The sequence below is a fragment of the Vulpes lagopus genome, chromosome 7, assembly GCF_018345385.1.
Source record: "Vulpes lagopus strain Blue_001 chromosome 7, ASM1834538v1, whole genome shotgun sequence".
NCBI lineage: Eukaryota > Metazoa > Chordata > Mammalia > Carnivora > Canidae > Vulpes > Vulpes lagopus.
The window spans coordinates 39,412,494-39,438,958 of NC_054830.1; the positions used below are offsets into that span (position 1 = coordinate 39,412,494).

General features: G+C 44.1%; 1 protein-coding gene across 2 annotated transcripts in view; it reads right to left on the reverse strand.

The window, feature by feature from the left end:
- PDZRN3 (PDZ domain containing ring finger 3) overlaps positions 1 to 26,465 on the reverse strand; it is a 237,514-nt gene that overhangs the window by 33,603 nt on the left and 177,446 nt on the right. The window contains exon 1 of one of the 2 annotated variants that reach the window (XM_041762222.1): positions 14,844 to 15,089. The exons of the other annotated variant lie outside the window; for it this stretch is intronic. Within the exon in view, the coding sequence (XP_041618156.1) occupies positions 14,844 to 14,912 (69 nt within the window). The 5' untranslated portion in view covers positions 14,913 to 15,089. Of the gene's footprint in view, positions 1 to 14,843; positions 15,090 to 26,465 lie in introns of those variants that run through there. 2 annotated transcript variants of the gene reach the window in all.

Consider the following 26,465-nt stretch of genomic DNA (forward strand, 5'->3'; position numbering starts at 1 on the left):
TATGCATAGGCAGAGTGGCAGGCAGAGGGAGAGGGAGAAACATGTTTCCCACTGAGCAAGGCGCCCAATGTGGGGCTCAATCTCAAGACCTCAGGATCATGACCTGGGCCAAAGGCAGATGCTTAACCGACTAAGCCAGGCAGGCACCCCCCAGATTTTTAGTTTTAATCTTTACTGGACATCAACATTCTAAAATGGTATTATGATGGGTAATTTTCAGCATTTTTATTATGAAAATTTTTCCTGATCTTCTTTTCCCTCTTAATTATCCCCAGGAGGAAAATTGTAGAATTGAAGTCTGCAGTTAGCAGGATGGCCTTTGCTATGCCAAGTGTCCTCAGAGTCAGTGGATGGGCTCTATATTTTATTCTCCTAACTTATGGCCGTGGACTCATTATTCTGGAGAAGGAGGGGTGTGTGTGTGTGTGTGTGTGTGTGTGTGTGTGTGTATGTGAGTGATATAAATTCACTGCAACAGAACAAATAAGACAACATAATTCATTGCTTATCTAGTTAATATGATTAAAGCACAAAAACTAACCTCTTGTTTGTCCTGAATTGTACAAAATTTTCTATTTTTAACTGCAAACTGGTGCTCAATTTGTTGAGAAAAATTTTGGTTAGAGGAGAAAATACGTGTCTCTCTCCTGCTGGGTGGAGAGATTATTTCTAAATTTGAATAAAATTTCTAAAAGACAAAACACTTCATCCTACCAGCTCATACTTCATCTGTCCTGTGTGTAAGAATAGTCCATTTAGGAGTGCTTAAATGCAGTCACAAATCCAGATATATCTTTAGTGAATTGCCAAAAGATTCACAGTTTGCAGATACCTTCCCTCGCAACCAGAGACAACTTTATATCAAGAGGCTATATAAATTCTCTTGAAGTTATCTCCACTGGAAGACAGAGCTACCTAATGATCACTGTGAGAAATTAATGCGGAATTCTGGAAATCCTGGCTTTGAAAGCAGAACCACTGAAAGTGAATAGGAATGAGGGACTCTGGAGGAACGGAAGGAATGAGCCTTTATGAATCAAAAATAAACTTAAGGTGGTACTTCTTTCTCCCAAGATTTATAAACGTGATTTATAAATGGCACCAAAAGAATAATGATGACATCCTAGGATATTTATCACCTCTAAAATAGGGAATAAAATGACTCTCCCTCTCAACTTCACAGACACGGAGGGCTTTAAAATATGACCTCATTATAATAATTGATCTTTGCTTTTTTGGTGATTAAATCCTAGGCAATGAGAATAGCAGAGTAATTACAAGTTTGAGCTGCATAAAACTCCCAGGATGGAGAAGGTCCATGATACATCTGTTGATATTAACGGAAATAAAAAATAAAAGATGTTTATGGAAAGTATGAACTTTAATATTTAATAGCCTTTCTAGACACAATGGATTCCACAATCCCCTGCTTCAACTACTCTACCACATGATGGGAGCCAAGAACTACGACCTCACTTCCTTTCAGCTCGTAAGGACAGCCTCAACTGTTAAAACTTCTTGAGTCCTCTTTCTCCTCTCAGTTTTGGTTACACGGAAACATCCCATCAGGGTGGCGGGTCCTTTAGACATCCTCCTGATTCTCGGCTCCAGCACGGGACACCGAGGAACTTTGTTTAGATGACAAAATAACCTTGAGTGTACTTCAGTGAGGTGAGCCATAGAATCCTCCAATGAGAGGTTGGCCAAAGCACAACCGTGAAATCTTTCCTCTGCTGTCAAATTGTCAGTGAGTTTTAAGGAAGAAGCTAACAGGATTGTTTTGGCGAGAGGAAGGAGAATAAAACTGTTTTCAGGGCACAGGAATTAGCATGTGGACTCTCATCCCTATGACAGAGAAGAACCTGCAGCATTTTCTAAGATGATTTATTAGACATGGGTAGAATTTGCTAGAAACCTACCAGGAGCAAATCATCTGGGAAGGAATTAATGATCCAAACACAACACTTGATAATGCAATTAGAATATGAGGAAATGTAGGAATTTTCGAGAGAGAGAGAGAGAGAGAGAGAGAGAGAGAGAGAGAGAGAGAGAGACTTAAAAAAGTAGGGAGGGAGGGGGGCAGAGAGAGACAGGGAGGGGAGCAGTGAGAGAGAGGGACAGGGAAAGAGAGTAACGTATGTGTACATGATTTTGATTATGTCAAACTCAAAGCCAAAAAAGAATCTAACAACTTTCCGAAAGAGTAAAGTTGTCAGGGGGCAGAAGGAGAGGACTAGGGTGCTCTTTCTAGCTCTGATGCTTTGTTATGGTTAGCAAGTGTCCCAGCTGAGTGGAAATGCACTTGCAGCTACGTTTCATCAAAGTGGTGTGCGGGTCTGAGAAAAAGAAACAAGACCACTGGCAGCAAAAATAGGAGACCCGCCCACCACAGAATGGCAAAGCGCAGTGATGAGACACAGTGTTTTTCTTTAGCTGCTGTAGGCAACAGTAAGAGTTCTCCCTCCTACTTTGGTTTGGGTCAGGAAATTTTTCCTTTAAACTTTTTCTTACTTGAGCTGGAAACCAAAAGTCTGGAACTCTGGAAGCTTCTTTTTGACCTCATTTTTTCTTGCCTCATGGATGAGCTCATAGAAAAACATGTTTCCCAGTGGCAACATCCACTGTGTGTGTCCAAAGGAAATTTCCAGCTGTTCTACTTTTCTAGCTGCTGTCCTAGGCTTTGTGTACACACTCTGTCTAGGTAACTCAGGCTTCATTTTCTTTATTTTTACGAATGTCTAACCCTAGACATTTTAAATTTTTATTATTGAACACTGTATCTTCCTTGTCCCCCTCATTTGTTTAGTTTGGAGAGGGTATGGCTAACATTTGTAATGCCTTTTCAAAGCATTTCTTTATTTAAATATTTGGTGTAGTCATACCACCATCTACACAGCATTTTCATACTTTCAAAGTATTTTCATCTGCTTTAGCTCAGCATGTAAGTGTCAAACTTGGGATGGCTCCCTGGAAGCAGAGCCCTCTTGGGATACTCAGGGGCCAATGAGACATATCCACAGGGAAGTATCATGAATGAAATGCTTTTCCTAAAAGACAGGACTCTTTCTGCCCTGGAGCTCCTGCCTGGCTAATGCTGCCTGCTTGGTGTTCAGACAGCTAGGAAGCCAGCCTGGCCACCAGGATTGGATCTTAACCCCGAAACAGGTGGCTCCTCATGCTTACCAACGGCCATCCACAGACCATGTTACTGGTGTGTTTTCATCTGTGTGATACCTTGGCAATGTCGCCCTCCACCTCTAGGTGGTAAGAACTGGGAGGATCACGACTTTGTTGGTTTTGCAACTCCTGCATCATCACCAGTGGCCGTCCCTACTTGGCACACTAGAGGTGTTTAAGAAATAGCATATGGAGCAAAGGACAGAATCTGAGCATTTCCGCCAAATGTACTGTGTATTTCCACCTTTTCATTACTCTTCTTGGGAATAATTTCTTTTAAAAGCCCTGTGTGCCACTGCTCTATTCTAAGAAAGGACTGAGCAACAGTGGTGGCCAATCATGTCCACATAAATTGCCCTTCTGGGTCCACTGCCATGACTTTCTCTGTCTCCCGGAGACCTTCTACCCACAATGATGATCCTTTTAGACCCAAACTTGGAGGCCTGGCTGCTGTCATGTCCTCTAAGAATGCTGGCTTTCTCCCTGCGTCCCCATAGCCTCAACTGGCTTGACAACATATAATAGTTAGCACCATGCTGTACCGGGGCCAGGGCATGAGTGCTGTGAGCCCAGGGCTGCTTTCCATCTTTTCCTCAGCATGACCCAAAGAACAAAGTAGGCACTCAATAAATGCTGGCTTTAGGACAACTAGAGGGTGACTCTCAACTGGGGTAACTCACAAAAGGAACTCCTCTCCGGCTTTCATTAGACAGCAAGATGAACTTTCCTTGAGGGAAGTATCACATCAGTACCTCATGTAACCCCCAGAGCTATGGAATTGCCTTTTTTTTTTTTTTTGTAAAAAAACAAAAACAAAACCAACCTCCCTTTAATAAAGGAGAAAACTGAGCACAGTTTCCTGGTCCAGTCTTTTGACGATACTTCCATTGCAGATCCATATTCTTTCAAGTTTTCCTTATAACGTAATTATACGCTCATTAGTGTAAAATTGAATTTCTGACCTCCCGCCCTTCCAGAATATAAGCCCCCTAGGACAGGGACTTCTCTATCGCACTGCCAGATATTTAGTACAATGCTGAGGACATAGTTCAGACAGCGTGCCGGAGGCAGGTGGTTCTGTGTTAGGATCCTGGCTCTGCCCTGTAGGAACTGCGTGATCTCAGGCACATTAATCTGCTTCTTTGACTAACACTCAGTTGTCTCATCTGTATAATGGACACAACAACAGGAGCTGTACTTTAAGGAGTTGTGTTAGAATTACATGAGATTCTGAAACTAATACTTGTATACAGACCACATGCATGGCAGACAGGAGTCATTTATCATTGTTATTAGCATAAAAATCCAAATCATTGGAGTGTATTAGTCTTCAGCCTTCACTGTTAATTCAAGGACAAAGAATACAGAGCTAGAATTGCTTCTTCTTTTCTCTGGACGTTTCTTAACTGTGGCTGAATAAGGAATAGAGATCATTCTAAAACTTGATGGCCCATTGAGAAAAAGAATGTGCTAGCTCTTCACCTTGACTTCTCCTGGAGGTTTGTCCCTCCCTTCACTGTAAGGGGAACAGATACTTGTTCTCACGTTCCACTTCATGGAGGAACCTGAACAGAAACTTCTATTGCTGGAGGGAGAGGCTAGACAGGCCAGACAACTCAAACTTCAATTCCTGGAAAACTTCTAGATACCTAGGCCTATACTACACATTTTAGGCTTAAAAAGTTGCTAGAGAGAAAACAGAAAAGGAGAAAACACTGGACCCAGGGAAACAGGCACCTCTGGTTACGGAACTATAACGTGTGCAAACACATTGATACATGCAGGTAAGTGCAGCATATGGTATCTGGTATCTAACAGGGAAAGTATAGGAAATACAAGCTATTCATGCCAGGCATTTCATAATTAGATAAAAAGGAACAGAATCCCAGATGTAAAATACTATTGTGATTCTGGGGAGTGGGGGAAGAGCCACTGCTCTTCATCTCCTGATGCCAACTGAAATATTGTTATGAAGGATAGTAATTTCTCTCTAGGTTTTCCAGATTCCCCAAATAGTAAACAGGTGTTTGATTAAGGACAATTGGTTCATATTATTTAGAGTTTTCTTTTATTAAAATGCATGTCATTTCTAATGTTATGTGCCACACCACTGACACTTTTGGGCAGAGGAGGGGAATAATTAGTTGTCACGTATGGCAAAACAGGAATGCGTCTGGGCTGTGGGACACTGCTTAACACACTGGGATGAAACTTATTTTCCCAGATGTCTGACAAATTAACTCTGTTTTCATTGCCTTAATGCTGTGAATAGTGTTTGTCTGCATTATATGGTTTATGCATTGTTTGTTCACAAAAAAAGGGCATTTTTGCTTAAGACTTCTTTATATAGAAACATGCAAACATGCCAACTCTTAAGAAATGTGTTTGTAAAGATACAAGTTCTAAGTGTAGTCGTACAGCTGTCTTCTGTTACAACAAATGGTAGAGTTTGAGAGAATTCTTTTGCAGCAGATGAAGAATGCTTTAATGCTAAGGAAAAAATAAAGCAGTATTTCAATACTTTTTTAAGATCTTGATTAGCAAACCAACCCCTTCCTTCCTATCATTACTGTTTCTGATTTACTTTCCTTCAGAATTTGGGGGAGAGGGAGGCTTTTTATAACAGGCAATATTTCTTCTTGGGGCTCTTCTTAATATTCTTATTTTATTAAATACGAATACATTACAAGTTTTGTAAGATACACCTAATTATAAGGAATGCTACACTGAATATTTGTAAGCCCATCCCCCAATTTGAGAAAAGAGCACTACCAATATGTTGCTTTGACAAGCTGAACATCACATGTCTGTGGACAGAAAGAATGCTGAGAAGAGCAGAAGAAGGTAGCAACAGAGAAGGGCCTGTTCTCTCAGGGACAAGAGTTACTACAGAACTAAAGCACAATAAATCAGATCCTCGTAGTGTGAAGCTGGTGCAATGAGACTCTCGATGGACCGGAACAGAAAGGCCAGAAACAGCCCTAAACACACAGGCACTGTCCTTTGATGGGGGAAGAGATGGGTTTTTTTTCTCCTAGTGGTACTAGGAGATCCAGCCTATGAAAATGAAGTCGACTCCAGCCTTACACCTCTCTGTGAAAGGCAAACGTGATAGAAAGCTTTTGGAAGAAAACACAGGATAGCAGTTTTATAGCTTCAAAGTATAAAATGTAATTCCTTACAGACAGTAAAAGCACAAACCATAAGAAGAGACTGATATATTTGACCGTGTTCAATGAAGGGATTTGGTTCACTGGAAAACATCATAAAGAGAGAGCAGAGACAAGTCACAAACCGGGAGACAAGGTCTGCAAGTCATACCTGATAAAGGACTGGCATCCAGACTCTGCTCTTAAAAATTCTACGAATCAATGGAAAAAGATGAAAAATCCAAAAGAGAATTGGGGCAGACACCTGAACAGATACTGCGCCTACGTGCATACACACACACACATATGCACAGCTCAAATACAGTCAATATACACATCAAGAATAAAACACTCTATTTTGTTAATAATCAAGAGTAAAGCATAGTGAGATCCCTCTTCATATTCACAGCATCATAAGAAGTAAGGAACCAGACGATACCAAGTACTGTCAGGGATGTGAAGCAGCATCATCTACCGTGATGCTGAGAGATAATCTGGCATTGGTAAAACCAAAGAAGCATATACCCTAAAGCCCGCCTTCCTTCCCACCCTCCTGTCCTTTTGTCCATCTGTCTGTCCATCCATTCATCCATCCATATGTAATCACCTATCTCTTAGAGCAGTGTTTCCCAAGGAGTGATCCCCAGACCAGCAGCATCTAAACTGGGAGTGGGGCACAAGACTCAGTGCTTTAACAATAATGCTGATCCATGGTGTCTGATGGTGATGCTGATCCATGATCAAGTTTGAGAGCCAGTGTCCTAGAGGAACTTTTGTGCTTCGAGGCTGGTGCAAGTTACAAATGAGAATCCATTCCTCTCCCCCTCCCCACTTTTTCTATTAAATTCCAAAAAAAAGTGAGAATATCTTTAATGCCCAGTGAGTATGGGAATGGGCGGTGAAGTAAAACAGACACTTATTTGCTGGTGGGCATTACATAGAGAGGCTTATTTGGGGGATAATCTGGCAATACTCATTAAGACCGCTAAAAGTATTTATCCCCTGGCATAACACATCAAAATGTATACTAAGGTAATTATTAAAGATTGGTCAGCGGTACTGTTTTGTTAGACACAGTGAAACTGAGTCCTGCAATGTGAAAGTGCTCCAGAAGCAGAGTCTGTAGGTCCCAAGCTCTCATCATGGTGATGACCACTTAGTGCATCATCAGAAAGAGGTCCCTGCTCAACTTAGTTCACTTAGAATTCTGCAAATTAGGGTACATCTGGTTAACAGGGTCTCTCTAAAAACATATATTTTCTTCTGGCAGGAGGATTCTGCATACCATCATTCACATTATGGGGAATGACTTTAATTTCCCATTTACTATGGAAAGGGAACATTTACGGAGTAGGAGGGTATGTAACTTAGGAGGATACAGGGTACTTCTGGAATCTGAGGTGATTCTGAGAAGGATACTGGTTAAAGAGAACTGAAGGTTAATTTGTAGAAGATACACACACGCATATACACCTGTATGTGTAGGTATATAAGTGTATATGTCTTTAACAAAGCTTCACTAGCCTTCATTTTTCCACTTGTAAACTAGATATTACAGAACAACTTACTTGAAAAAAGCCTTGCTTGGGATACCTGGGTGGCTCAGCGGTTGAGCGTCTGCCTTTGGCTCAGGTCGTGATCCTGGGGTCCTAGGATCAAGTCCCACATTGAGCTCCCCACATGAGCCTGCTTCTCCCTTGCCTGTATCCCTGCCTCTCTCTCTCTTTCTCTTTCTGTGTCTCTCATGAATAAATAAATAAAATCTTTTAAAAAAAAAGAAAAAAAAAGCCCTGCTTAATCACAATAAAATGACTTTTATTTTGTAGTAACCCACTGATGGTTACATTTTGATCTGAATGTTAAGTGTCTGAGATATGAGTTTGTTCTGCTACCTATACATCCAAAAGAATTAAGGAAAACTACCCAAGAGCTTAGGTAATTTAAGAGTCTTCCCTCTTCTAGTATTTTTAGTTTAACTTTGAACAGAGGTACTCAAACTAATGAGCACCAAACTCACCTGAAGGCCAGGTTCAACCCAGATGGCTGGCACCCCTCACAGAGCTTCTGGATCAGTAGGTCTGGGGTATGGCTGGAGATTCTGCATTTCTAACAAGTTCCTACATGATGGTGATGCTGCTGGCCCAGGACCATATTGTGAGAATGAATGACTTGAAAGAAACTGGAGATTCTTCAACAGTTAGAAAAGCTCTCCTTGATCCCCACTGCCTCTCAAATCAAGATCCTTGTACTCCACAATTGAACACTGATGTCAATAACTTTATCTGACTTCTGCACTGTTTCAGCATATTCTTTATAACTGATGAGTATAATAAAATATATTTGAAAAAAAGATTATCCTGCTTGGCAGGTGACCAGTACACTGGAACAGGGACTCTTTCCCCAAAGTTAACCAACACACACACACCACTCAATGTGCTCTTGGTGAGGAAATAGGAAAGCAGGTCATTCAAAGTAGAAACATTCATTCATTCTTGACTTTTCTCAGTGCAGCACTTGCTGTTAGGCAGCAGAATCCAAGGACATTTCACCAATGTTATGACACCTGCCACACTACTGAAGGTTATGTTGCTAGAATCCTGGCTTTGTGAGCTTTAGAGAAGGGATGCTATGTTCCCTGCTGAATCCCACGCTGGTCAGAGAATGCAGGAGAGTTATTTTGGCTCTGGCATGCCTCCGGACCTGCTGATGGTATTCTTTTGTGCCTGCGCTCCCTTACCCCCAATATAGCCATGACCTCTCCTTGCATTATTAATGACTCCAAGAGAAGTCATTTATTAAAGCTACATTTTTTCACTGTTCCATATGTTTCTTTCTGCCAGCCATGGCAGGCGTGTCACAGGAACGCTGAGGGAGGGGCAGTCGTCTCCCCTGGGACTGTACCACCTGCCTCATGGCAATATGCAGCTGTATCTATGGAAGCCATTAGAATCCTGGGACGGGGACTCATTTGTCATTGCTAAAAGCCTTCCTAGACCAAAGTGGGACCTACCTGATACACTCCTCATTCATAAGTTAATTTGGTAAACATGTCCCGAATAGTTTACTGGTTATGTGTCAGGACCTGGGGTGTCACAGACAACAAGACAAAGTCCTTGCCTTCTTAGGACTGACATTTTTCCTGGGGACTGGGGGTTGGAGAAAATAGATAAGTTAATAAGTACATGGAATTATGATAAGTGCTAGGAAGGAAATAAACTGCAGAGAGAGGTCAATATGGTTGGGTGTGGGGGGACCTCTCAGATCAGAGAAGGTCTCTGTGGAGAGGGATATTTGAGCTGAGTCCTCAAAGATGAGTTAGTGAACTATGTCTCAGATGGAGCGGAACAGTCAGCTGCAGGTTCTGAAAAGTAAAAGAGTAAGGTAGGTTGTAGGTGCTGCAAGGACCAGAGCAGATGCATGATGGGCACATGGCAGGCAACTCCCCGAAGTGGTAAAACAAGGCCAGACCACATAGGCCCCTGCAGGCCACAGTTAAGGAGCAGGTTTTATCTTAAGGGCATTGAGGAATCAATGAGCAGGGAGTGGGAAGCTCACTACTCAGCATAGGGTTGGTTGCGTAAACACGGTGGCTGAATGAACGGTAAGTAAATGTCTTGTATGCCCTGTGTTCTCCACTGGCACCTTCCTGATCCAAATCACAGTCATCTCTTCCAACAGCTCATTCTGGGTTCCTAACTAGTACCCTTGTTTCTTTTCTTGCTCCTTGTGCCCTACCAACATGTACACGATCCAATGTGTTCAACCAATCATCTGCTGAGGGTAAACGTGGTGACTAGACCTCCCAGGATTTCACAGCATAATTAAGGAGGCTGAATTAACAGATAATGCAGAAATAAGGGGAGGCTTGGTGCAGGGATACATGGGTACACAGGACCTCATGGAAGCTTAGTGCAGGGATGCAGAGGTGGGTAGGGGTTCATGGGAAGGCTCAGTGCAGGGCTACAACAGACTGCAGAGATACAGCAATGTACAGGGTCTCATGGGAACACTCACAAAGGCACCTAAGCTGGGGTGGTACCAAACTGGCCTCAGTACTAAAAGTAAAGCTAGAGAACTCCTTTAGAGTCACCTAATGCTTTGTGCCCAAAGAAGAGGTTGGTAGAGAGAGGGGAGCAAGTCCTGGTCTAACCCTAAGCCTTTCCTTTTCATTCCTTCATCAACATCGAAGTGCTTTACAGTCTACTGTTAATGGAAGAAAAAGACAAGACCTAGTGATAGATAAATGCCCACAGTGGAAAAAAAGGACTTTCTCAGCCACGGATAAGCGCCATGTCATTAAGGCAGAAGGAGATGGGCTTTCTTTTTCCACACCTGCTTTACCTAAACTAATTCGGATGGTAAAGCTACTTCTAATAATAAAGCTTTTGGCATTGATAAGTTGTGTAAGCAAACATACTCTCACCCACAGGAGAACTTAACAATTTTCAACACTTCTGTATGGAGGTCAAGGTTATGTTCATCCAGGGAACCACCATTAACTCTGTCCATACTTTATCATACCACCACCTGGCTGATTCTCAAAATCAACAACTGTAGGGAGCAAAAAAGGCACAAATTCCTATTTTTTTTTTTGTTACTGAGAGGGAAAAGAACATGAGTTTTCTTAAATGAACCATTCTTAAACCTGCCTGGGAGTTTGATGGGAATGCTGCGCTCCTGAACATTCTTCTCTTTGTCCACCATTTTCCCCTAACATGAGGGACCAGAGGCCCTGTCCCAAGTCCTCTCATTTGTAAGAGAACAGACCCAAATACTCCCAGGCTGATGGAGGTGCCAAGCAGCACGTGGCCCTGTTTGGGAATGCAGGGTCTCCATGTTAGCTTCACAAAGGTGAGAATGATTTTTAAAAATTAATCTAAGTGTTCCATGTAACATAGGTCATCTATTCACTGGTTTTGATAAAAATGATTTGTATTAGAGAAGAATTCAGATTTTGGAATCCCAACACAGACATTGCTGCCATCCCCAGTTATAATTCCTTTGCGTTTCAGTTTATTTTTGAAATGGGGATATAATATCACCCATCTCTTGGTGCCGCTGTGAGGATCTGATGGAGAAATGTGCAGTCAGCACTTAGCACAGTGCTGGCACACAGTAAGTACTCAATAAATAATGCTATGGTTCCTGCAATGAACATCACTGAAATCATATCATTATGTTCTCCTTCCCTTCTTGAAAATGTGTATGCAAGACTTTTAGTAAATGTATTAGTTATTATAATTTCTAGGTTGAAGTCCCAGACAGAATTATTTCCTCATGGCCTAAATAAGTGAGCAAAGGTGACTATTCTACAAAGAAGAGGTGGAAGGAATGAGTGACACTGCCGGGTGTGTTACTCCTTTCCCCTTCCCCTGGCCTCCATCTGAAAACTCTCCTCAAAGCATCCACATACTGGCCTTCCCGTTGTCTGAAAGGACACAGCTGGGGGGAAGGCTGATGCTTGGCCGGTGATGGGGTCCCTGGTACTAAGCCAACAGAGCCACAGACCTCTCCATCCCTAAGCGACTCCTCCTCCACCCCTTCCCCATAACCAGGGGACCGGCTTCAGCTGGGTTCTGGCTACAGCTCTAAAGCTGTCATGTTCCCTATGCCATCAACCCCTGCACATATGGGGATTTTCTGGGCAGTTAATTTATCCGAGTAGAATAACCTTGAAGCATCTTCCTTGATAACTTTAAAGCATCTTCCTTTCTTGTGTCTGTCCTTCTGCTGCAGCAGTGGTCCTGAGTGATCAAAGTCACCCAAGAGGGGCGAGTTTTCCAAAGCAGGAGACAGCTGCTAACTTCACTGTTAAATGTCCCACAGGTACAGGCCCTGTCTTGATGCTTCCCGGGACTCTCTACAGTTACCATGAAAGCACAAAGACTGCTATACCTCAACTGATCTTACAACTCCAAGGTGGTCAAGGGGCTCCTCTTGTATCCTCCTCAGAAGTATTCCAAAGATCCCCAAATATTTCAGCGTATCCCTTATTGCATAGGGCAAATCACTGATATGTGTGCACTTCTTTGCAGTGCTTTCTGACAACCAGGCAACTTCATGTGCTGCTGTTGTTTTTCTAATGTGATTAAAGGTACAATAAGGTATGTGTGCAACAAGAGGCAAAGCCATTGTTCTGCATCATTAAGCTCACAGCGGCCCCAAAAAGAAACTGTAGGCAGCTTGCCAAAGGCCCTAATGAAGAGCATCTCTTTGAATTATCTCTGGATGAGGAAAGGATAAAGTCTGAGCCCCAGAATATTTGATCCTCTTTGCGCTGCTGTTACGAGGGCTTACTAAAGCCAGACACACTGGACCTTCTGGAACTGTAATTTATGGGAACCTTAATTTCTCTGCTTTTAATAAGGCTTTGCATAATAAGAAGGGGAATGCAGTTATTAATTCCTGCAAGTGTTTTGTGAATTCCTTTATGCTACGGTTCAGGACTCCCAAAGAATAGGAGAAAGGGGATTTTACTTAGTTGGCACAAGGGTAATGGGTCTGAAAAGTAGTTTGAGTTTCCTGAAAATAAATCTGCATGGCTTCCTAAATTGCTGACAAAGTGTATTCCAGATGGAAGTCATTTATCAGCAATTTACTGCATGATGCTTTGGCCAAAAATATTTCCACATAAATTCACCTAGTAAAAAACAAACAAACAGAATCCAGGTTCTTTCTTTTGGGGGGCTATGGGATGGGGGAAAGAACCTAAGTAATATAGAAGAATAAGGCACAAGTTAACATCAGATTTGCAGGAGATGGTTAGGGTTGTCACATTTTGGAGGGTTCCAGTGTAATTAACACACCTACAACAATGAATGCTAAATGATATTTTTGTGCACTTATAGTTAAAAGAAAAAAAAACCCCAGCAAGTTATTAAGACTTCATTTTTATGTACTATATTATATACAGAGTAGTGGGAAGTCTGTGATAAAACCACCTTGGTGATGGTTCTGTTGTTCTGCTTGTTTTGCTTCTGAATTCCTGACTCACTGAGAACTGGGGGCTCACTGCCCATTGCACATGACACTCTGGCAGAATTTGGATTACGACATCACCATATGATCACACAAGGGATGGAGGCCAGATCTCCAGTGCCAGTGGCACTTTTGCCCACGCCTCCAATGTGCTCCCAGACTGCTTTCAAAGGACAGAAGTCCAATAGAGTGCTAAGCATGAACTCCTATGTCAGAAGTGTATGTCAAACTGATTTAAGATGCTTGTTTTTTGTAAACAAAAACATTGTTTTTGTTTTTTAAGATATGTGTACTCTGTATACAGGGTGGCTGGCAGTTGTGGGGTGGGGACACATGACCAAGCCCCAAAAGGTTTGTTTTGATCTCTATGCTTCAGTGGAGAAAAAGACACAGACACAGGTACACATGTACACACACACACATCTTTTCTTCACCCAGGGTCACTTTATCATTAGATTGTTCACAGAGGCAGCCAATGCACAGAAGCAGCCTTGCTTCACTATGTCTTTTTAATGCGACGCGCCCTCTGGTGGCGTGTGCAAAACTGGTGCCCAATTGATGGCTAATCAAATTCTTTTTTTTAAGCTCTCTGGCTCTTTAAAGAATATATTGATATGCCATTCATTGTGATAAATTAAGGAATAACCACCTTTGGTTTTTTTTTTTTACCATAAAGACCTTATTCTATCATTCTAATTAAAAAAACCTTTTGAACGGGATTATAATTTTTGATTACTGAAAAAAATTGTTAGAATGATTTAAGGGGAAAACACTTAACTGCCAAGTTCGGTTACCAACAACAGTGTGCAAACCTCATCGTTCAGGATAAAACTGGAATATTTAAAAATAAGACACTCAACATAGATGTAAGGTAAGTTATCTGGGTTATACCTTAACTGTCCCATTTCATTCATCTCAATTGAATTTTCACGTTACTAAGGATGCAGAAGTTTTGAGAAGTCATCTGCTGTGGATGACAGCACCCAAGATCAAGTCATTTGCTCTTGAAGTTCTTAAAATTTTCACAGGGTGAGGTATAGAAATGGCAAGTGTGAAGCATAAATCTGAACCACATGTCCCAGCACAAGAAGTTGCTGAAAGAATCAAGTCTGTGGTAGACGCTTGTGCTCTACTCAAAGGCGCGCCTCATAACTATTTGTAAACAGAGACAAAACCGTGCAAGCATTAATCATCATCCCTCTCTTCTCTAACGTGTTCAAAGGGTGACCACGCTCTGACCCTTCCTAAGACATTCGGGGACACTCCAGAGAGCGGTCAGTTGTAAAAGAGCTTTGTGACATGCCTGCTGGATACATACTTTGTGACTGTCAACATCTACTTAAATATTCAAATATAGGCACCTAAGTGCCACTGTGAGGGCAATCACGTAAGAGATTCAAGAGAATGTACAGAAAAGTCAGAAGAGCTGTCTCGGTCAGAACACAAATACACACCCAAATCCCCAATTCCTTTCCCAGAAGTTACACTCTGCCAGCTGAGTGCCGGTACACTCCCACAGAATAAAATGCAATGCGTTACCTGGCAAACTTCATAGAGCAATTTGTACTGCTCCTCTTGCTTCTGCAGGCTGCACAAACTGCATCCCATGTTTAGAGAAACGTCAAAGGAAGGCTTCAGTACTCGCCAGCACCCGGGGAAAGCAGCGTCCTGCGTGCAGGCATGAAGGTATCCTCGGAGAGCCTCAGGTGCATCGGGCGGCTGCAACACTTCACATTGGCGTTGCTCTCTAAGGCTGAAAACAACTCTCTCCCCTTCCACGCTTCCCCTCCTTCCCTCGCAGCATGCACACACACACAGACACACACACACACACACACACACACACACACGAGCGCGTGCATGCACACACACACACACACACACACACCCCACTCCCTCCTCTGAGGGACTCTGGCAGCTGGATTGTGGTCCAATGCACACGCTATATATACTGCTGCTCATGCATATTAATCAGTTCTCATTGACTATTCATAACAGACAATGATACAGAAACTATAATTGCCAACTATGACAGTTGAAATTTCTCTAATTAACAAGCAAGTGCTCCAGTGGTAGGGAATAATAAAAGACACTAACAATTTTGTAAGCCATTTTCGGGCAGTTACAAATAAACATGACTGCATTTTTAGCAAGGTCTCTTAGGATAATCCCTAATGCATTTAAGCTAAGTAGAAATTCATTTTTAAATATATCATAAAATTTTTGATGATATAAAATGTATTTAATGCTGCAGATAATGATGGCATATAAACGAGCTTTACAGAATGCACATGTTTTGAATAATACTCATATAATATTTAGAGCTTTACCAAGTTGTAGGAAATATGTGCCATATATGAATAAAATACAGAAATTTAAATTGCAGGATCTACGTGTGTATATGCAAAGTAACCAGGGGGTTGTAAGGAGATAGCCTGCCCTAAAGGTGAGCAAGCAGATAATCACTGCTAAAGTGCATTTTCAGTTCCCAAAGCAGAAAGTTCTTTCTTAAAGGGCTGCCCAGCTAAATGGAAGGAAAAGAAGCAACCAGCTTTGTGCCATCTCTATAGCTGTGTAGATGCTTCAGATAGCTTAGAGCCAACGCCACTGAGCTGTCACTGGCTACTACAGATCTGGATGTGATATTCCATGGCTGCCTAGACTTACAGAGCTCTGCTCTGTGCCGTGTGTCAAAAAAGCAGGGAGTTGCGATGATAACATGGAAGGTGAGTACTGACAGCATTTTTAAGAATTTTAATCCTTGCTGTCTTGCCTCTTGTCTCCCTTCATTTAGCCTCTGATCCACTAAGTTTGATGGCTTTAAAAACAAAAACTTTCTTTTTTCAAATGATCACCCCACCGGCTAAGTAAAAAGCACAGGTCCCATTGTTTCAATCCAAATCACTGATGTTTAAAATTCTCACAACTGCTTCCAAATCAGCACCGCACCCCCCTACATTTTATAAAGGTTGAACTGTCTCTCAGGAGGACTCCCACGTCCTGCCAAGAGACATTACAGGGCCTGAAGAATAATGCTCCCTTTCTCTGGGAGCCCAGACACACCTGTGATGTGAGTAAACCTATACATAAAATTCCACTTGGGCTGGTGGCCAGCAGATACATCTGGTCCCATTTCTCGGACCCAGAAGATGAGGCATGGCAGCTTGTCACAGATCACCTAATAGCCTTGGCTTGCTGGGCGGGGAGGAAGGGAACCTTCATTTCAGACCCATACCTGGTGTCACCACGGTGGCTGGAGCGGAGAGCGGAGGCGTGCCACCAGGGAAAAGAAGGCACAGATGGGGCTGAGCAGTGGCAGTGACCTCTGACTTGCTCTGATGATGGATCCATGAGCAGGTTACTGGGAGCTCAGTTTCCTGATCCCTAATTAGCTATAAAACTACTTTGCAGAGTTTTGTTGTAACAATGTGGGAAAACACAAGCCAAAACCAGAGGTCATGCTTATTCACTGCCCTCATCCCCAGAGCCTTCCCTCTCTTTGTGGGTCTGCTATCTTATTCCAAGAGAAATTTCAATTCTTCCCACTTCCGTTTATCCTCTGGCACACCATCTACTCCACCTGGATGACATCAAGAGCCTCCTGACACACTTCTGCTTCCTCTCTTGCCCACCCATGGACTACCCACTCCACAAGGTTGTCAGGTTGGTCTTTATAAACCAGAGACAGGATCACTTCTCTTGCTTGCTTGAAAACCCTGCCATGACTTCTCATCACACTTGGATTAAAATCACATTCTTCACTGAGCCTCCAATGCCCTAGAAAATCTGGTCCTTGCCCGTTAGTTTTCTACCATCATCTACTGGTGCTCTGGTGCTCACCTCACTCCCACCAAGCCATGTCCTTCTTCTGGGTTCCCTCTATCAGAATGCACCTTTCTTCTTCTTCCTACCCACCCAGCACTGCCATCTCAGAAGTCTTGTTAGAAAGGCAAAGGCTTTTCTAACAAAAGCCCGGGCACCTTGTATGAATTTATTTCTCAATCCTCCAAATTACTGTGTGTATCATCCCATTCATTTCCTCAGTCTTTCCTGTTCACTTATGCTTGTTTGTTCCTCACTGGTCTCCTTTCCGGGGCAGGGAACTGTGTCTGCTTTACCCTACAGTCCAGCCCTATGAAGGTGCTGGGGAAACACATGTCCTTTGGTTGAATGAATAGGTGAAGGCTGACGTCTCACAAACTCATACCCTACAGTGCAAAGTATAATTTCCACATACGGAGGACAACGGTGTGCTTGGTTTTCCTCCTCCAATGTTGTGGGCCTTTAAATCTTCTTTTCTTTCTTTCTTTCTTTCTTTTTTTTTTTTTGGTAAGGTTTTGTGCTTCACACTGGCTTGTATCCATATTTTCCCTGCACATCCACAGGTAAATGTAGAAATGGTCGCCTGCTAAAAGGATAGGGAACTTAGGCAAATCCCTTTGGTGTTTGTTAGAAAATGTTCGAATCTCATTCACAAGCCAGGAGAATTTTATTACATATTGCCCTGTATTTCAGAAAAGTTTCTCAAACTTTTGAGTCTTAGGAATCCTTCACAATCTTAAAATTAAGATTGGTGAGAATGGTGAACGGCTGCTGTTTATTTGGGTTATACTTATTGATGTTGATCATGTTAGAAACAGAAATACGAAATTATGTATTTCTTAATTTATTTAAAATAGCAATAACAAACCTACTACATATTAACATAAATAACATTTTTATGAAAAATTACCATTTTTTCCAAAACAAAAATAATTTTTTGAGAAGAATGCTATTGTTTTACATTTCCACAAAGCCCTCTATGTCTAGCTTAATTGAAGACAGCTGGCCTTTTGCTTCTGCATTCAATCATTTGTTATGTGATAGAAGGGCTTCTAGAATACTCTACTTCAAGTACATTTATAAAAGACTGAAAGCAAAAGAAAAAAATAACATCTTGATGTTTTTATGAACATAGTTTTGACCTCAGATCCCTGAAACAGTGTTGAGGACCCCCATCCCCCAGGTGCCTGGGTGACATCCTGAGAATTGCTGCTCTAGAAGAACACATCAATGAGCTAGGAGTCTAAGAACCTTATTCTTGGGGGTGGAGAGAAGAGCGGAGAGGATGCTAATTCAAATTCAACTCAGGGTTGGTTTTCCATTCTTATGATTAATTACATATTATTTGGACTCAAGAATGAAAAACACTCATACCCATTATGCCTGAGACAAGACTTGCCAAACTGATTATTGGCCTTAGAAATACCCTTTCCTTTGTAAAAGTACATCTAGAACTGTTCCATTTTCAAAATGTTGCCTTCACAGAGTGAGAAACACAGCTGCGTGAAAGGAGGTTCACCTGTACTGTGATCCACACCGAGGCATTTAATCCCATGGATCCAAGAGGCACAGATCTTAGCGACGGGAAGTTATTTACAATAGAACTGTTTTTGAGAGAACAGCTGTCCCAAGTAAAAAATGAAAAACGACCGGCCTCACAAAGACCCACATTGTTCGATGAAGATGCTAAATGTCCTTTTCAAGTTAGTAATCACATCATCGGAAAGTGCCCAGGGAGCTCACCAGAGCGCACAGCGCTCCTCTCGGGCGCTCTGTGCCATCAGACACCCGCCTCTTCCTGCCTCCGCGGTAATGAAAAGCGCAGGGCAAAGGAGGGTCACCGAGGAACCGCAGAGACAGGAGGGCCGAAGATGCCCAGGGAACGGCCTCAGCAAGCATTCTCTGAACTTCTGTAAGTCATCAGGGATGCGGCGCGACAGTCAGCAGATAGAGACCAAAACTTACATTGGCTTAATTGTGGAAACCTCTATCTAATTCCAGCATATTATTCCAGCACACAGACGGGGTGCCCATTTGTCCACTACCTGTCATTTGACCTTCCTGTTTTCCCCAATGGGTGGGCGACACCGGTGTCAGCGAACACTCTCTGTCAAACGGTATGTCTTCTGGGAAGAGGATGACAAAAAATAGGTGGGATGATGGATCCACATTCGTGCTGAGAAATGGGGTCTCTCTGGGGGCCCAGCTCTAGGGAGTTGTGGAATCACTCCCACCGCCCTCGAATCTCTGACACCCGCCCACTGGCTCTGCCTTTCCTGAAGCACCTGTCAGCTTTTTTTGGGAACCATGCGGCTTCATTACCTTGGTTTCTTCCCGGTTTCAATCTCGCTCTCATTTTGGTTCCTACTGTACAATGTGGCTGGAACAGTCCTACACACATACACACCCACACGGCGGGTAGAGCACCACCCTCAAGACCCAGTCCACGCTTGCACACATGTGGACCTGACCCCTCCTGCTCTGCCCAGCGGCCTCTGTCTTCTCTTGTTCTGCAGCATCAGGGTGCTTCGTGCCTCACATGTGTGCACATGGTGGGCCTCCGGCATGCACCACCAACTCCACAGCCCTCAGCGTGCCCCTCCCCACCTCTGCCCCTGGGCCATGAGGCCCCTCAGTGCATGCTGCATTTTTGCCACCTCCTTTCTGGCATGCTTCCCACTGTGTGGTCCTTCTGTGTTTACATCACTCCCTTCCTCACTGGAGAGGGCACTGGACGAGACCAGGCCTGATTCAGCTATGGACACCCACCCCTCCCCCCAGCCCCTAACGCTCAAAAAATATCTCAGGAGTAAATCTGATCTCTGCTATTAATTGAATGCTCCCTCACTATGAGGCACTTTCCTGAGTTCTGAGAACACAACAGTGACCAAAATGGACACAGAGTCCAGCTCTCACAAGATCAAGGCCATATACCTGGGAAAAGCACTTTTTTTATGCCTGCTATGGTCTGGATGCTTGTGTCCCCTCTCAAATTAATATGCTAACATCCTAATGTTCAGTGTGATGGTATCAGGAGGTGGGGCTCTGAGAAGTGCTCAGGTGGTGAGAGTGGAGTCCTCATGAATGGGATCAGTGATCTTATAAAAGAGACCCCACAGAGCCTCCAGTCCCTTCTGCAGTGTGATAATACAGCAAATCTCTGACTTGGAAGTGAGCCCTCACCCAATCGTGCTGGCACGCTGATCTGGGACTTCCAGCCTCCAGAATTGTGAGCAATACATGTCGGCTGTCTATGAGCCCCAGAATCGATGCTATTTTGTTAAGCACCCAAAGAGACTGAGATACTACCCTTTTGCAGGACAAAAATTGCTCCTATAAGCCTTCCATACTAGTCACGGCTGGAGATTCAGATCATAATCTGTTGAGGAAACAGCACGGTACCGTCTAGTTCACCTTCACCTTTGTTAGGGTGACACTTCAGTAGCCACCTTCAATGAGTTCTTGGACTAATTCCTGAGCAAGGGGTGAGAACTGCTGGGAAGCCAAGTGTGGATGAAAATCACAATATCACAGCAAAGAAAAGAAGCAACTGCCAACAGGTTAGAACACACAAACACACAAATGTCATGAGTTGCAAAAATATATAATAGCAGCTTTGAGTGCAGTTTTGTTTCTGAAAAGCTCTATCAGCTCGGACTATCTGCTCACGACCTCAACTTTTATTTTTATAAACGAAAGGATGTTTTTCCTTTTGACTGAGGCCCTGCTGTCCTGAGGGCATGTCCTCTGGGCTCCAGGTACCTGATGAACACCCTGGCTGCCTGAGACCCATGGCTTGCTGTTTTCACCTGCAGCAGTCTGGAGCGAAGGCACCCACTGAACCCTGGGAGAGGTGGGCGTGAGAGAACGGTGAGGGCAGCAGGCTGCCATTCAAATGCCACATGGGCACATGGGTATCAGACTCCAGGAGTTGCCTGATGACCCATAAAGCAGCTGGATAAGAATGTACCCAGAGCGCAGGGATCAATCATGGGGAGGCTGGAACACGAGCATTTTTGTTGAAGGCAGCCAGTGGGAAAAGAGCTTCAAGGGGCCTTGGCTTCCAACAGAAAATTCAAGTGTTCTAGCAGGCTGGACCTTGAGGCTGCCCCAGTAGATGCTTTTACTCCTTGAAGGCCCTAGAGCATGTTGTGTTTGTGCTGGTAACAGTGCCTCTTCTTGTTACTGGTAGTAAGGGTGTGCCTTACTTTCCCCAACTATCTTTTGAGATTCCTGGAGGGTGGATTCCTGAGCAAGTCATCTCTATGACCCCTGAAATGCCTAGAAAAACATCCAAACCCTCTCTAAATGCTTGTGAGTTCCTCACAGAGAAGAGGAAGCACACCCATTGGCCCTGGCTCAGGGAGCCAAGTGGGGAAGGGAGGTCAACTCAGTCCAATCCAGAATACCCTGAGAGCTGTAGGGAGGAAATTCACCATCTCCTGGGACCTTGGCTTCCCCACTTTACAGTGTGGCACCCACCCTCCCAAACCAAGCCTGTGGAGGGAGAGCGTTTAAGAGAGAGAAAGCCTACAAAAGCTCTCAGAACAGCCTATGGGTCTGCAATCAACCGAAAGAACCAGGGGACCCCAAGCCCTTCCAGCATGTTCTAGTGCAGGGGGTGGTAAACTTTTACCATAAAGGGCCAAACAGTAATTTACATTTTGTGGGCCAAGAGCAAAATCGAGAATACCATGCAGAAACTTATATAACAACATTTTATTATTTTTTAAAAGATTTACTTATTTATTTTAGTGAGAGAGAGACACACGCAGAGAATAGAAGAGAGAAAGAGAGAGAGAGGAAGGGAGGGGTGGAGGGGGAGAATCTTTCAAGCAGTCTCCCTGTTGAGTGTGGAACCCCCGTGGGGCTCCTTCTCATGACCCCTGTAATCATGACCCAAGCAGAAACCAAGGGTCACTTAACTGAGTGCGCCACACAGGCACCCCTATAACAACCATTTTAAAATGGACAAAATAGGGATCCCTGGGTGGCGCAGCGGTTTGGCGCCTGCCTTTGGCCCAGGGCGCGATACTGGAGACCCGGGATCGAATCCCACGTCGGGCTCCCGGTGCATGGAGCCTGCTTCTCCCTCCGCCTGTGTCTCTGCCTCTCTCTCTCTCTCTCTGTGACTATCATAAATAAATAAAAATTAAAAAAAAATAAAATAAAATGGACAAAATACTCTTCATTTGCAGGCCGTATATAAACAGGCTATGGGCCTGGGTTTGGCCTGTGAACCAAAATTTGCCAACCAGACTATGGCAGAACGAACAAAGAGTTCCTTGATACAGATAGCACCATGAGGCCGTGCTCACTCTTATCCCCTCGTTATGCAGGTGAAAACTGTGGTTGTGGGCAGGCAGTGTGAATGACCCAAGAGCACATGGTCTGGAACAGTGGAGAGGAGATCCAGGTTCAGACTGGGTAACCCCAAAGCCGGCAAGCTGCTGGGCATCACTTGCTTCCCACAACCTCACGTTTGTCAGGAACACCGGTGCACGCAAAGAGGCTCTAAAAGCCAGGTCCTTGTTGCGAAGTGGCAGGAGCTGCTGTAGAAAAAAATCTAAGTGACATAATATATTCGTGATGATCCTGATCAGCAGGCAAAATCTGTATAAATAAGTGGCCTGCTGAATAGGACAGGCATGTCTTGCTGCAACTGTGATGTGTTCCCATCTCATGCTAGATATTATTTTCCTTTTTAATATTTATAACCACCTAGCAGCCTGACCCCTGGGGTCCCTCCTGAGTCCAAGGGATATGAAATGTGTCCGGTCCTCCCAGAGCCACTCTGCCCGTGTACCTGTGATGGATCCCTCAAAGGCTACTTTCTGAATGGCAGGAGGGGGTGACGAGTTTTGTAGCTCCATGACCCCGGCCAGGCTCCCGGCAGGCCTGGGGGTTATCTCAGGCCTGCTGGGAACCACAGGAGTCTGTTCCAACCACTGGATGTGGGGGAGATGTGACAAAGACAGATGTGTGAAGACAGAGGCTGAGGGGAAGGGAAGGTATCTGGAGAGGGCGTCAGGCCAGGATTTGGGGGAATTAAGATGAGGGCAGGCACATCCTTCAAAGACCTGAGGGCTTAAGCCAGGCTTACCCGCGTGGAGCCTAAACTGGGATGATAGAAAGAAAGCAAGTGTCAGGACCAAATAGCCAAGATGAAGGACACTCGGCAAGAGAAACGGAGGAGAGATTCAGAACTTGGGCTAAGGGACACATAAAAAGGGCACCGACTGTGTGACTGTGGATTCAGAGAAATGATCAGAATAAAAGGCTGGAAAAAATGTACATAAGGGGATAACTGTACGTGACAAAATCTTGGAGGGACAAAGGAGGAAATGTGACCTCATCTAATGACATTAGAGGTTACTGACCATATGCTGGACTGGGGCAGCATCTTTAAAATTTTGGATTAGGCACCAAGTAAAAATACAATCAGGAACTTTCACCTCGGGGCACCTGGGTGGCTCAGTGGGTTAAGTGTCTGCCTTCCGCTCAGGTCATGATCTCAGGGTTCTGGGATCAACCTTCAATCTGGCTCCCTGCTCAGTGGGGAAGTCTGCTTCTTTCTCCCTCTTCTTTCTCCCTCCCCGCCGCTCGTTCTCTCGCTCTCAAATAATTTTTTTTAAAAGGAACTTCCCCCAAAATGTATATTTTGTGGACATCTTTTGATAAGTCCCCCAAATCTGACACACGTGTGGCACACATGAGCAAGAGCAAAGACTGTCTCCCTGAGATGGGGGGAGGGGCATTGTGGTCCCCACCTCCCTCCCAGGCCCCCTCACCGGCCAGTTTACATGGAGTACACCAAGGTGCCCAGGCCCCTGTGGTGTCGGTAATGTATCATGATATAAAGTGTAAGAGTCTGGGTGTGAGACCACAGCTGGAGCCTGCAGGCTGGGTTGCTCCGGGGCCTGCCCCCCTCCACCTGTGGGGAGGAGGCAGTGCCCACCAACCCTGGGCTCCCGTGAGCTCATTGGGAGGGGGCGTGGGAACCAGGCTGCTGCCAGCATAGCAGCTCTGGCCAGGGGCGGGAGGAGGGAGGCAGCCAGAGTCAGTGCCCCGGGTGGAAATAAAAGCCTCGCTTCATACCTACCACCTACTGATTCACACCTTCTTATTAATTGCCTGCTATGAGCCAGACACTGTTGTTTAGTGGTAAACAAGGAACATAAAATCCCTGTCTTCATGGAATAAGCTGCTCTGCATCTGACTCACGGCGACCTCAGGACTACCGCTGTTCTCGCTAAGTTCACCGTTGGCTTCCCAAGGGGTCAAACTCCAACAATCCTGTAGTCCTTGGCCTAGGTAACTTTTCTGCAGCAACTTCCCATTTCTATACTGGTACCCTCCGAACTTCCAGCCATAGGGAATCACCCTTTTCAGTGTATGGCCCCAACGCTATTTACTTCCTAGTTTTCTTTTTTTTTTTTTTTTTTAAAGATTTTATTTATTTATTCATGAGACACACAGAGAGAGAGGCAGAGACATAGGCAGAGGGAAAAGCAGGCTCCCTGCGGGGAGCCCGATGCAGGACTCGATCCCAGGACCCCAGGACCACGACCTGAGCCGAAGGCAGATGCTCAACCACTGAGCCACACAGGTGTCCCTCCACTGTGCTTTCAATGAGCCTGTTAGCAATAAGTAGAATACCCTCTGCTTCTCACAATTTGAACTCCAAGCTTTCAAAATCCATTTACATTAAAGCCAATCCCAATATCACCTATCAAAATTCATTTCTAGATCCTAGGTGCTCTGCTAGAGCATTTGCTGCAATCTGGTGTGTGCTACTTTCTTGGGGGCACGTCTTTCCGTTTTCCAAATCGTGTAAATTGGCAAATGTTATGCTAAGTGTTTGGGATAGAATGGTGACTGTGACCAGCCTCTTCCTTCTCTGGGGAAAGCTTCAAGTTCCTGAAGACAGAAAGCCCACAGTGTTTTATGACAAATAAACGGCTTCATTACAGTGATTCATCAATAAGCAAGTATTTACCAAGCATCTGAATTGCACATCATGCCCCCTGAGGAAACACAGAAAAACTGTAAAACCTTGTCTTTATACTCAGAGCTGACAACCTCCTCTGGAAGACAGGACTGAACCATAAGGGGGATAGGGGGAAGAGTCTGAGCTGCAGAGAGCAGAGGTTTAGGACAACAGAGACCATTGCTCCTAATGACCCCCAGGAGATAATGACAACAAAGCTCTTTGGGGCTATGATTCTAGGGTCTGCTGTAATTAAGATAGCCTCCGCGAAGGAGATAGGATTTAGGCTGGTTGTTGCAAGGTGCAGGGGATCTGAACATGGGAGTAACAACCCAAGGGGAGCAATGTGTGCAGAATAGTGTGAGGGAGGACATGCTAGGTGCAGATGTAGCTGGGTGCCGGGGCCATGGTGGGAAGTCCAGGGAAATGGCAGTCTCAAGGGCAAATAAATGGTGGGACAGAAGCCATGTCCGAGGAAGTGGTCTGGGACCAATGTGTTTGTTAGTGTGAAGGTGGCAAAGTATAAAATGGTGAGGGTGTGACACGGGGTAGAGGCAAGAAGTGGTAAGAAAGAGCCCAGATCCGGATTCAGAACTGGGTGTCCTAATGGGCAAATTACTCAGTACCTTTTTTTTTTGGTGCATGCCAGGTTGAACTGCTGCCAAGAGTGGGTAAAACGCAGCTTCTCTGTTTTAGTCTTGGCCAGGCTCTAGGATTTAGGGCACACCTCTGCCATAGACTGTTTTTTTCGACAGCCCATAATGGAGCCAGAGGCTCCTGGACTATTCATGTCTGAAGGAATTTGCGATATAGGAAAAGCACGAGCTGGATGGATGACTTGGGCAGTAATGGGAAGCTAATTCATTATTTTAAAGTCACTTAGAAGATAAACAAGTAGTGACGAAGAGACTTATTTGTGGAAAAGCAACAATATGGCAAAGGGGGGCTTCATAATTCACTTGTACCGCTAAGGTTTGTGTGCTACCACGTCTGACATTACTTATCAAGCTTCTATCCTGGATTTACTTTCGATATGAAACAGCACTTCGGAGAATAAGTAAGCAAACACTATTATGACCAATGGCTTGTTTTAAGGGAAAAATGCCCTCACAAATGGCAATACTAATTTTTAACATTCTCTGGGAAAATGTAACAACTTGATACACTTGAGAACTGAGTAAAAACTATTGACATTATACTTCATCTTTAAAACTGATATATGTGAATCCAAAAGCTAATGAAGTTCCCTCTAATATAAATGAGGGGGAAGTAAAACACTAGATCATAGGCTGCACTCAAACGCTTCAGATTGTGGTCTTATGGGCAGAGCCCAAGGGCAGAGCAAATGG